The following is a 13070-nucleotide window of genomic DNA, read 5'->3' on the forward strand; positions in this document are numbered from 1 at the left end:
TATGTTTAGACAGAGGTCAGCAAGCTACAGCTATAAGCCAAATCCAGCCCATTACCTCTTTTTGTAAATAAGGTTTTATTGGAACACAGCTGCACTCATTCACTTATGCATTATAGCCAATGGCTGCTTTTGTACTACAGTGGCAGAGTTGAATGGTTGTGAAAACCTGTATACTCACAAAGCCTAAAGTGTTTACTCTTTAGCCTTTTACAGAAAAAATTTGCCAAGCCTTTGTTTAGACCATTTACATTTAATGTAACTATTGATACATTTTGTTTAGGGCTAGCATTTAATTTATTTACTGTTCATTCCCTCTGTTTTTGAGTCTTTCTTCTCTTCTGCCTTTTCTTGGGTTGTTTGAACATTTTATAATATTCCATTTTAATTTATCTACAGGTTTTTTTTTCTACATTTCTTTGTATAGCTTTTAAATCAGCTGTCCTAGGGCTTACATATAAATAACTAACTTTCAACAGTCTTTTTATTTTTTTAAATTTTATTTATTTATTATTGTTTTTTGAGACAGGGTTTCTCTCTGTCACCCAAACTGGAATGCAGTGGCGCGATCTCGGCTCACTACAACCTCTGCCTCCCAAGTTGAAGTGACTCTCCTGCCTCAGCCTCCTGAGTAGCTGGGATTACAGGCGCCCACCACTAACCCAGCTAATTTTTTGTATTTTTAGTAGAGGTGGGGTTTCACCATGTTGGCCAGGCTGGTTTCAAACTGCTGGCCTCATGATTCACCTGCCTCAGCCTCCCAAAATGCTGGGATTACAGCGTGAGCCATCATGCCTGATCTTATTTATTTATTTTTGAGACAGAGTCTCACTCTGTCACCCAGGCTGGAGCGCAAGTGATATGATCTTGGCTCACTGCAACCTCTGCCTCTCAGGTTCAAGCAATTCTTCTGCCTCAGCCTCCCAAGTAGCTGAGATTACAGGCAAGCACCACCACACCCAGCTAACTGTTGTATTTTTAGTAGAGACAGGGTTTTACCATGTTGGCCAGGCTGGTCTCAAACTCCTGACCTCAAGTGATCCACCTGCCTTGGCCTCCCAAAGTGCTGGGATTACAGACATGAGCCACTGCACCCAGCCTCAACAGTCTTTTTAAAATTATATTTTACCACTTCATGTAGAATGTAGAAATTTTATCACCTCATTTTTTTATGTTCTCTCTTCATGTTGTAGCTGTTTTACGAATTATATCCATATATGCCTAAGACCAATTAGTTTTTTTTAATCTTTGCTTTCAACTATCAAACATATTTTAAAGAACTCAAGTCTATCATATTTACCCAGATATTTACCATTTATGTTACTCTTGTTTTTAGTCCTGATGTTCTAAACTTCTTTCAGGTATCATTTCCTTCTTGTATTTCAGAGTAGGTCTGCCAGCCATAAATTCTTAGTTTTCTTTCATCTGAGAATGTCTTTATTTCATCTTCATTTCCAGAGACTATTTTCTCTGTATATAGAATTCTAGGTAATTTATTTTTAATTCAACATTTAAAAAATGTTCTACCACTTCCTTTTGGCTTCTATGGTTTCAGATAAAAAATGTGTTATTCAAGTTATTGTTTCTCTGTAAATCATGTATCATTTTTCTGTGTCCGTTTTCAAGCCTTTTTTTATTGTCTTTAATTTTTAGCAGTTTGATATGCTGTGTCTGAGCATAGATTTCTTTGGATTTATCTTGTTTCAGATTCACTGAGCTTCCTGCGTCTGTAGGTTTACATCTTTTGCCAAATTTGGAGAGTTTTCAGCTGTTAATTCTTCAAATTTTTTTACACTATACTCTTTCTCCTGTTTTCCTGAAACACCAATGATATAAATGTAGGCCTTTTAGTATTGGCTCTGAGGACAATGAAGTCTCTAGTCTCTGTTCTTTTGTTTGTTTGTTTCCTTTTTTTTCTCTGTTGTTCAGATAGAATAATTCTATCGATCCAGTTTCAAATGTATTTGACACTTTCCTCTTTCATCTCTGCTCTGTTAAGTCCATTCACTGCAGCTTTTTCCCCAGCTATTGTATTTTTTCAGTTCTATAATTTCCATTTGGTTATTAAAAATATCTTCTAGTCCTTTGGTGAGATTTTCTACTGTTCTATTCATTTCAAGGTATTTTCCTTTACTTCTTAGAGTATTTAAAAATATCTGCTTTAAAGTTTTTGTCAGAAAATTTCAACATCTGTGTCATCTTGGCTTTGATGTCTGTTGACTGTTTTCTCCCATGTGGGTCGAGATTTTCCTAGTTCTTCATATGCTAAGTAATTTTGGATTTTATGCTTGAAATTTTGAGTGTTGGCTATGGGACTACGGGTCTTTTTAAAATCTTATGGATAATGCTGATATTTTGTTTTAGCGGAAAAATTGACTTGAATGGTTTAAGGTTGCAAGTTTTGTTGGTTATAGTTTCAGAGTCAGTTCTCTTTCCAAACCCTTTGCTGTGTTATTCAGATATGTCCTGTGTATGCACTGTCTAGTGGCCTCTCTGGGACCTGGATAGTAGTATCTCACTTAGTTCCATTCCCAAGGACTGATATGATGCTTAGAATCAGATCCATGTTCAGGAGTGAACCTAGGAGTTCATAAGGAATTTTTATGGGGTTATGTTCTAAACCTCCTGTCTCTATGTCATCTCTCTGTTACTTTTAAGTTCCCTGGGCTTCACTCTTTTAGTCTTTAGGTCAGAAACCTGGAACTTCAGTTACTCCTGTCTTCTGTGTACTTCTCATAACTGCACCTGCATTTGGTGCAAGTGGGAGGGTAGTGGTAAGGGAGAAAAAGGGAAAAACAACAGGGGTTTGTCTCCTTCTCTTCAACTTCAACTGAAGGAACCTTCCTTCAACTGAAGGAAAAGTTTCCCCTTCTTCAGAGTTTTAGGCCCCTCTCCCCATCACTGCTACAGCATTGCTGGGGGACTGGGAAGAAAAACGAAAAGCAAGAGAGAAGAAGAGGATGAAGAGGAAGAGGAGGAGGAAGAAGATGAAGAGGAGGAAGGAAAGAAAGAAGGAGGAAAAGGAGGGAGGAGAAAGGAAGAGGAAAGAAAAACAAAACACAGAGATTTCCCCTCCTCTCTGAGCATTAGAAATTCTTATTCTTGCTCTTCAAGCAGAGCTAGAAGTCTTCTTGCACTCTTTCTGTTTATGCCCTTCCAGGCTTGAGTTCAAGGGGTATTGGGGTTAAATGGGAAACTTATTGCTTATTTAGTGGCTTTTTGAATTCTTGTCTTTTCAGCTCCTCCTGCCAGTGTTTACTTTTCAGTTATCACATACCTACATCATGCATTCTGTCTAGGTTTTACAGCTGCATTTAGTGAAGACACAGGATGGAGTATGCTCATTGCATCTTACCCAAAACCAGAATAAAATATTTTTATTTAAATAGTACAAAATCAGGCCAGGTGTGGTGGCTCACACCTGTAATCCCAGCACTTGGGAGGCCAAGGCAGATGGATCACCTGAGGTCAGGAGTTCCAAGACCAGCCTAGCCCAATATGGTGAAATCCCATCTCTACTAAACAAAAAAAAAAAAAAAAAAAAAAGTACAAAAATTAGCCAGGTGTGGTGGCAGGTGCCTGTAATCCCTGCTACTGGGGAGGCTGAGGCAGGAGAATCACTTGAACCCTGGGGGCAGAGGTTACAGTAAGCAGAGATCATGCCACTGCACTCCAGCCTGGGGAAGAGAGTGAGACTAGAAAAAAAAGTACAAAATTAGAAAATTTATTTAATCAAAAAATAGATGAGAAAGAATGTTGGAAATTCACTACCCTAGAACCATTGTGAACTATTTTTTTTTTTAAGAAATGGGGTCTTACTATATTGCCCAGGCTGGACTCAAACTCCTGGGGGCTCAAGTAATCCTCTCAATTCAGCCTCCTGCGTAGCTGAGACTACAGGTGTGTGCCACCACACCCAGATCCACTGTGGACATTTGGCATCTACAACCTGACAGATATTTTCTATGAAAATATATTGATTTTGGCCAGGCCCAGTGGCTCACACCTGTAATCCCAGCACTTCAGGAGGCCGAGGTGGGTGGATCACGAGGTCAGGAGATTGAGACCATCCTGGCTAACATGATGAAACCCCGTCTCTACTAAAAATACAAAAAAATTAGCCAGGCCTGGTGGTGGGAGACTGTAGTCCCAGCTACTTGGGAGGCTGAGGCAGGAGAATGGCATGAACTCAGGAGGCAGAGCTTGCAGTGAGCCGAGATTGCACCACGGCACTCCAGCCTGGGTGACAGAGCAAGACTCCATCTCAAAAAAAAGAATTAAATTAAATTAAAAAATAATAATAATATATTGATTTTACTACATAAAAATGGAATTGGTATGGATTTGTGGTAAAAGCATGAATGAATTCTACCTAGATTTCATCTCTACTATTTACAACTTGTATGATTTTAGGCAAACTACTAATTCTCTCTCTCTTTTTTTTTTTTTTTTTGAGACGGAGTTTCACTCTTGTCGTCCAGGCTGGAGTGCAGTGGTGTGATCTCAGCTCACCACAACCTTCACCTCCTGGCTTCAAGTCATTCTCCTGCCTCAGCTTCCCGAGTAGCTGGGATTACAGGCATGAGCCACAACGCCTGGCTAATTTTGTATTTTTAGTAGAGACAGGGTTTTTCCATGTTGGTCCGACTGGTCTCGAACTTCCAACCTTAGGTGATCTGCCCACCTCGGCCTCCCAAAGTGCTGGGATTACAAGCGTGAGCCACCTCGCCCAGCCAGGAGTTGTATTATTACTCAAAGCAGTCTCCCAGAGCTTTCAAAGATCAGAGTTTTTAAACATAATTTGGTGGGTAGGGGCTTGGGAAGTGGGAGTGCTGATTGGTCAGGTTGAAGATGGAATCATGGGGGTCGAAGTGAGTTTTTCTTTCTGTCTTCTGTTCCTGGGTGGGATGGTAGAACTAGCTGAGCCAGATTACCGGTCTGTGTAGTGTCAGCTGATCCATCAAGTGCAAAGTCTGCAAAATATCTCAAGCACTAAGCTTAGGTTTTACAATAGTGATATTATCCTTAGCAGCAATTTGAGGAGGTTCAGACTCCTGGAGTCAGACGCTTCATGACCCCTAAACCATAATTTCTAATTTTGTAGCTAATTTGTTAGTCCTGCAAAGGCAGACTGGTTCCCAGGCAAGAAGGGGATCTTTTGGGGAAAGGCTCTTATCAATTTTGTTTCGTCTTTTGGGGAAAGGCTCTTATCAATTTTGTTTCAGAGTCAAACCATGAGGTGAATGCCTTCCCAATTTTTTATTCCCACATTTTTTCCTTCCATCTCCATCCTCCCAACTTGGTTTATATAAGGGAGTATTTCTTCAGGCACAGAACACATCCTCCTGACCTATGAAAAAGAAAAAGAATGGAAAGACAGCTCATGTTTTTTCGGGGGTTAGTAGACTTTTTTCCAAAGATCTTTATCAGTAGTTTCAACACATAATGTCATGGTAACCTGGTTTGGTATGTGGCAGATGCTCAGATGTGTCCATCTGTTATGACCTCTAGAGTACTCCACCTCTACTTCTACTCTCTGAAGTGATTCTTCTTTTGTGTGTGTGCTGGTGTCATGAAAAGCTGTGGTATCTGACACCGTCATTTTACAGATGTACTGTATTTTCCGGCTGCTAATCTTAGATGTGGAAATAATGATCTTCAGCTTCATTTCCCCCTTCTATTAGAGATGAACCCTGTAATTTTGCTCATTAGATTTGCAAATGAAGGTTATCTTATACTGTTTAGCTTGGTTAACCATTAACCGTGGGTGGTGATGCACCTCCTGTCACGCTGATGAGAAGCAGCCCCTGCCTGCCAACCTTCACCAAGGCCTCCTGCTGAAGGAGAGGTTGTGTGGGAAAGGAACTGGAAATCAATGGGAACAGGGCTGCAGGATCCAGGGCACTTCTCTTGAATGTCTCAGTTTTTCCTGATTCTTGAGCACTTAAACATCAACCTCTCATAATAGTGAATGAATTCAGAATATGCCACCCCAAAATATGCTGCTTTGGCATATTGATTATTTTGAGCTGAAGGAAATTGAGAAACAGCAGATGCAGAAAGGGATCTCTGCACTCCTTTCCACCTAAAAGTAGGTTATCAAATTTATCATGGAAAGGATGCCTTACCTGTATCAAGAGAGAAGAACGTTCTTATTTTCAGAGACTGGAATCAACACAGAAATGGACATGCACAAACAAACTTACTAAAATAATCCATATCTTGCATTAGTTTCCCCCATACATTTCCTAGTCACTGTCCCACAATTTATTGCCCCTTGTTCAAGCCCCTTGCCTCGTCATATCCCCACAATTTGTCATTCTTTTTGTAAAAAGGTATATAAGCTTTTGGGCCTAACATCTTCTTTGGGCTGTTGTTTTCTTTTTAAAGACTCCTGTGTAAATGCGAAAATATGAAGTCTGTATGCTTTTCTCCTGTTAATCTGTCTTATGTCCATTTCGTTCTTAGGACAGCTACAGATCTAAGAGGGTAGAAGAATGTTTTTCCTAACCTACAATAGCAACAATAATGAGTACGCCTTGACAGGATGCTTCACAGATTACAAAGCACTCCCATAAACATTACCTCATTTAATAAGCATGATAGCCCCGTGAGATAGGTTATATCATCCTTATTTTCCACGTTGGGGAATGAAGTCTATTAAGCAGGAAATACTTGGTTTAAACAAGGTTTTCCAACTAGACATCCAACGTAATTTCACCAGGCCAGAGCCCGCATCACCCAGCGTGAAGGAATGTGATGGGAACAGGTGCCACATGGCTCAGACATTGATGTCTTCCCACTCCATCTACAGGCACATGCCACTATACCCGGTTAACATTATCTTTTTCTCTTTTTGTAAAGACAAGGTCTTGCTTCGTTGCCCAAGCTGGTGTCAAACTCTTGGCCTCAAGTGATTCTCATGCCATGGCCTCCCAACATTCTGGAATTACAGGCATGAGCCACCATGCCTGACTTAACTTGTTACTTCTCTAACCTCCTCCTATATCCTTCTCAGTCCTTCTACTCCAGTCACAGGGATTCTTGCTGTTTCTCAAACACACCACCCACATTCTGGAGGCAGAACCTTTGTGCTAGCTGGAATCATTCTCTCCAGGTAGAATCACGGTTCCTTCCTTCTGTCCCTTTAGGTCTCTGTTCAAACATGACCTCATCAGAGACACTGTGTCTGGGCACCCTGCACATTCAGCACCCCTCATTACTCTGTCTCTTTCACCTCAGTGCACCAAGGACTCATGGAGTGTGCCCCAGGTACAGACCAACAATAATAAAACATTCAAACTAATATTCAGGCTCCTTTTTATTATCACTATGCAGCAGGAATTCTAAACAACATCAGTGATGTAATACTCTTCCCCAAGGAAAAAAACAAAAACAAATTTTCTATTGGTCTAAGTTCTAAATAGTTGCCACAGTCACTTCTGAGCTTTAAACATGTATATGCACATTTTAAATTAGCACATTTTATTGCTTAACCCTTAAGAAAAATGATGGCATTCTACTTGGAAGTTAATTCAGGGAACTTTAGCTATACAGCTGGCCCTGACACAAGTGGACATGACTATACATGTTTGTTTCAAAAGTAAATTTGTTATAGTTGAGAGTTATTCAAGTTTTGGGTACAGTTGGCAGGCTCAAGCCCCGTGGTATGACATATCCCTATGTAAGGATCAACTGTGGGCAAATATAAATTGACAAACCTTGATATGCTCTGAATGTAACATGAACATGCAAGAAGGAACAAGCCATTGATAAAGCCAATGACAAATTTGAAGAAGGCTTAAAAACAGAAACTACAGTATTATTCAAGCCTGTGACAGAGCAATATATACATATGTTTTCCTCTTTTTTAAAAAAATTAATGTTTTAAAAATTTAATCAATTTTTTCCTTTTTGATCTCTTATTTATTTATTTATTATTATTTTTTGACACGGAGTTTTGCTCTTGTTGCCCAGGCTGGAGTGCAATGGCACAATCTCGGCTCACTGCAACCTCTGCCTCCTGGGTTCAAGCCATTCTCCTGCTTCAGCCTCCCAGGTAGCTGAGATTACAGGTGCCTGCCACCGGGCCCGGCTAATTTTTTTTTGTATTTTTAGTAGAGACAAGATTTCACTATGTTGGCCAGGCTGGTCTCAAACTCCTGACCTCAGGTGATCCACCCATGTTGGCCTCCCAAAGTGCCGGGATTACAGGCATGAGCAACCGCACCTGGCCTTTATTTATTTATTCTTTTTTTACTATTAAATTTTACTGGCGTGATAATAAATATGAAGTCCAACAAAACAAAATTTTCACTGTCTGCTTTTCTTTTCTGGCCATTATTAATATGTGCTCTGTATTACTGAAACGGGAAAGGTTCCCTCGTCCCCCTCACAGGGTGTGTGACGAGGGAGTGCCTCGCTTCTTCAGTGTCCCACTGCTCAAACCTCTAGGGGAGCATGGAGATGGGAAGGCTATATAGAGCTCCGACCCCAGGGCATTGTCTAGAGGTGATTGTTTACAGCTTCTGAAGCCCCAGTGGGCACGTGTTATAGGGTGCTCTTTTAGTTTCCCGTCTATAGGTGGCTTGTGTTCATCAGCTCAGTTCGACCCCCTTCCTTATCACAAGGACAGAGGGATTTCTGTATCCCAGGGTTTCTTGCCTTGGTGCACCAGAAGAATCGGATCACACGTGGACTTGGAGAATGAGAGCAAGGTTTTATTGAGTGGAAGTGGCTCTCAGCAAATGGGGGATCCAGAAGGGAGATGGTTCTCCCCCAGAGTTGGGCCGCTCATCGCCCAGGCTCTCCTCCAACTGCCCCAGTCAAACTCCGTGTTGTTCTGCGGATCAGGGGGCCTGCTGGATTGCCTGTGCCAGTGCATTCCACTTGACATCCAGCCGCCTCTGTGTGCCTCCGCCCATGTGCTCCTGTGGACGTCCAGCCACTTCTGTGTCTGCCCGCTAGGTCTCAGAGGTTTCTATAGGCAGAGGATGGGGGCATGGCAGCCAGGGTATTTTTGGGAAATGCAACATTTGAGCACCAAGGCAGGAGTACCGTCCTCACCTAGGTCCTTGGGGGTAGAGGCCACGCCAGGGACCACCCTCTTCCCTTCCCAGCACTCCCGTATCATTGCTTATCTATGTAATAATAGTGCTACAAACTTACTAGCCTGAAGGAATACACGTTTATTATCTCTGTTTCTGTGGGTCAGGAGGACTTCCAGTTCCAAAATGGCAGCATAGAAGCATGCTGACTTCACTCCCTCCACAATAAACCAAAAACAAATGTACAATGTCAAGATTATCACCAGCAATATTCCAGAACTCATATATGAAAAAGAGTTCCCAGGGCCACAAAGAAGTGAAAAACTCTAAGCAGATGGTAAGAGAATTGGACTTCTGAGAGGTGACAATGTGCTAGCAGCCCTTGCTAGCTCTCGGGGCCACCTCGGTGTCCACTCTGGCCACGCTTGAGGAGCCCCTCAGCCCACGGCTGCGCTGTAGGGTCCCCTCTCCGGGGCTGGCGGAGGCTTGAGCCGGCTCCCTCTGCTCCGGGGAAGTGTGAAGGGAGAGGCACGGGTGGGAGCTGGGGCTGCGCGGCGCTCGCAGTCAGGCACGGGTTCTGGGTGGGCACGGGCTCAGAGAGCCCCACACTCTGCGCAGCAGGCTGGTGCCTGCTAGGCTTGATCAGAGGCTGGGTCCCCTGCTTGGACCGCTGTTCCCTCTTCACCAGGTTGTTGGCCACGATGGCGGGTCTCTGTCTCTTTCTGGCTTCCCCTTTTCCTCTTGGTTGTCTGGGACGAGCTCCCTGTGGGTTGCCAGAGTGCCCAGGCTGGGTGCCACAAAGTTGCCAGTGCCAGTGAGAGGTGAAGCCGGCTGGGCTTCTGGGATGGGTGGGGACTTGGAGAACTTTTGTGTCTAGCTAAAGGATTGTAAGTGCACCAATCAGCACTCTGTGTCTAGCTAAAGGTTTATAAACACACCAATCAGCACTCTGTGTCTAGCTAATTGGGTGGGGACTTGGAGAACTTTTGTGTCTAGCTAAAGGATTGTAAAGGCACCAGTCAGCACAATCAGCACTCTGTGTCTAGCTAAAATTTGTAAACGCACCAATCAGCACTCTGTCAAAATGGACCAATCAGCTCTCTGTAAAATGGACCAATCAGCTCTTGGTAAAATGGACCAACCAGCAGGATGTGGGTGGGGCCAGATAAGGGAATAAAAGCAGGCCGCCCGAGCCAGCACCCACAATCTGGGTATCCTTGCACACTGTGGAGCATTTCGCTCTTTGAGATAAATCTTGCTGCTGCTCACTCTTTGGGTGGGCGCTGCCTTTATGAGCTGTAACACTCACCACGAAGGTCTGCAGCTTCACTCCTGAAGCCAGCGAGACCATGAACTTACCAGGAGGGACGAACAACTCCGGATGGGAGGAACAAACAACTCTGGACATGCCACCTTTATGAACTGTAACACTCACCGCGTGAAGGTCTGCAGCTTCACTCCTGAGGCCAGCAAGACCATGAATCCACCGGGAGGAACGAAAAACTCCAGATGCATCGCCTTTAAGAGCTGTAACAGTCACCGCAAAGGTATGCAGCTTCACTCCTGATGTCAGCAAGTCCACGAACCCACCAGAAGGAAGAAACTCCGGACCCATCTGAACATCTGAAGGAACAAACTCCGGACACACCATCTTTAAGAACTGCAACACTCACCGCGAGGATCCGCGGCTTCATTCTTGAAGTCAACGAGACCAAGAACCCACCAATTCTGGACACACTTCCACATTTGTGATGTCTCTCCCCTCATTCTGACTGGCATAAAGCACAAGAAAAAATTTCCCCCAACTCACAGTTTCTCACTGGAAAAAATGAGGTTGAGGTGGATAACCAACTTCTCCATCATCCTGGGTTCCATGGCAACAGACCCATCCCTACCTTAGAGCCACAGGAAGCACTGTGAGTGCCTGAAAGGAGAAATATCCCTGAGAACAGTCAGAACCAGTGGGGAGGGAAGACTACCATCCCCTGCCCTGGGAACTGCTTTGTAAATCAGCCAAACAAGACACCAAATCAGAGTGACTGTTCAGCAGCACCACACTGCAGAAGGTTTGTTCCACAGGTCTTGTGGGGACGAACCTCTAGCCAAGCTTCCTACACTGCCAGGATATCCCCTTAGGGACGTCTGCCACTCAGAAAGGGCATGCTGTGATCATTTACTAGAGCTGAGGTGAACCTGGCCTAAAGACGCCACTTAGAGCTGAAAAGAAGACAGGCCGTGGCAAAGAACCTTTAAGCAAATGTAGCCAGTAAAAACCAAAACAAGCCAGAGAAGACTGGAATAAATAATTAATCCTTCAATGCAGAGACACAGACATACATCCACAAGAAACAACAGCAAACAGGAAACCAAGGTCTCCCCAAATGGACAAAACAAGAAACCAGTGACTGACCCTAAACTGCAGTTTTAAGGAAACATAGTGATCACCAAGATAACACAGAAAACAAATTCAGAAATTTATCAGAGAAATTTAACAAAGAAATCTAAATAATTTAGAAAAACAAAAATTTTGGAACTTAGAAAAATATTTGCTGAACTGAAAAATTCATTAGAGGCTCTCAATAGCAGAGAAGACAGGCTATTTGAAAATATATAGTAAGAGGAGAAAAAAAGAAAAAAAAAGAATGAGAAGGAATGATGATTGCCTATAAAATTAACTCAAAAGACCACATCTAAAAATTATTGGTGTTTAAGAGAAAGTCGAGCAAGGGGAAGGGGTAGAAAGTTTAATCAAAGAAATAATAACATAAAACTTTCCAAAACTTGAGAAAAATATAAATATCCAGGTACTGGAAGGTCAGAGAACACAGAATAAGATTTGACTCAAATAAGACTGCTCCAAGGCATATAATAAACTCTCAAAGGTGAAGGAAAAAGAGGATCCTAAAGGCAGCAAGAGAGAAGCAAATAACATATAAAGGATTTCCAATTCATCTGACAATAAACTTCTCAATGGAAACCGTACAGGCCAGGAGGGAGTAGGATAACATTTTCAGAGAAGTACTGAAAGAAAAAGGCTACCATTCAAGAATAGTGTCCAGCAAAGGTATTCTTCACCTGTGAAGGAGAGATAAAGTCGTTCCCAGATAAGCAAAAGGGAAGAGAATTCACCACCACCAGACCTGTCATACAAAAAATGCTGAAGGGAGTTCTTCAATCAATCTAAAAGCGAAATGTGCAATAAAAAGAGAAAAAAGAAAAGAAAAAAAAGAAAAACTAAAGAAAGAAAAAAAAAAAGAAAGAAAATCTAAAGAAAGAAAAAAAGAAGAAATAAAATATTTGAAGGCATAAAACCCACTGGTAAAATTAAGTAAGTAGACAAACCCAGAATACTCTTATACTGTTAACTGTGGAGTGCAATCCACTCATAACTCTAGTATGAAGCCCAAAGGATGCATCTATCAAAACAGTAATAGCTACATTAACCTGTTAAAATATAGGCAATATAAACACAGGCAAATTAAGACAAAAGTCAAAATGTGAGAGTAAGGAAGTTGAAGTGTAGATTTTTTTTTGCTTTTTCTTTGTGTGTTTCCATTCTTTTCTTTGCGATCTAAGATAAGTTGTTATCTCCTTAAAATAACTTGTTTTATCTATAAAATGTTTTTCATAAGCCTCATGGTAATCCCAATGCAAAAACCTATAATTCACTGAAAGTTAAAAGCAACAAATTAAAACTTAGTACCAGAAAAAGTCACTTAACCACAAAGAGAGACAGTAAAAAAGCAAGAAGGAAGAGAGGAATTACAAAATAATCAGAAAACAACAAAATAGCAGCAGTGAGTCCTTACTTATCAATAACACTGAATGTAAATTGACTAAATTCTCCAATTAAAAGGCATAGAGTGGATTAATGAATAAAGAAATAAAACTCAACTATATAATGCCTACAGGAAACCCATTCCACCTAAAAAGACATACAGACGGGCTGGGCATGCTGGCTCAGGCCTGTAATGCCAGCACTTTGGGAGGCCAAGATGGGTAGATCCCTTGAGGTCAGGAGTTCGA

The 13070-nt window shown here is 42.1% G+C and overlaps 1 protein-coding gene across 1 annotated transcript; it reads right to left on the reverse strand.

Annotated features, from left to right (window-relative positions):
* Window positions 1–9165: 9165 nt before the first annotated feature.
* LOC129049403 (uncharacterized) lies at window positions 9166–12804 on the reverse strand. Its single transcript, XM_054528534.1, has 2 exons — window positions 10585–12804; window positions 9166–9921 (listed from the first exon to the last, which is right to left on the reverse strand). The coding sequence occupies exons 1-2, from the start codon at window positions 10693–10695 to the stop codon at window positions 9430–9432; spliced, it is 603 nt and encodes a 200-aa protein (XP_054384509.1). The 5' UTR covers window positions 10696–12804; the 3' UTR covers window positions 9166–9429.
* Between the last annotated feature and the right edge of the window lie 266 nt (window positions 12805–13070).

The sequence above is a fragment of the Pongo abelii genome, chromosome 10, assembly GCF_028885655.2.
Source record: "Pongo abelii isolate AG06213 chromosome 10, NHGRI_mPonAbe1-v2.0_pri, whole genome shotgun sequence".
In the NCBI taxonomy this organism is placed as follows: Eukaryota; Metazoa; Chordata; class Mammalia; order Primates; family Hominidae; genus Pongo; species Pongo abelii.

What these genes read in the sequence shown, in the direction of transcription:
- LOC129049403 (XM_054528534.1), bottom strand. Translation starts at nt 10,695, where the DNA reads ATGGTGTGTCCGGAGTTTGTTCCTTCAGATGTTCAGATGGGTCCGGAG. An exon ending in TGAAGCTGCATACCTTTGCG is followed by an intron (nt 9,922 to 10,584) that starts GTGACTGTTACA and finishes ACAATCCTTTAG; the next exon opens with CTAGACACAAAAGTTCTCCA.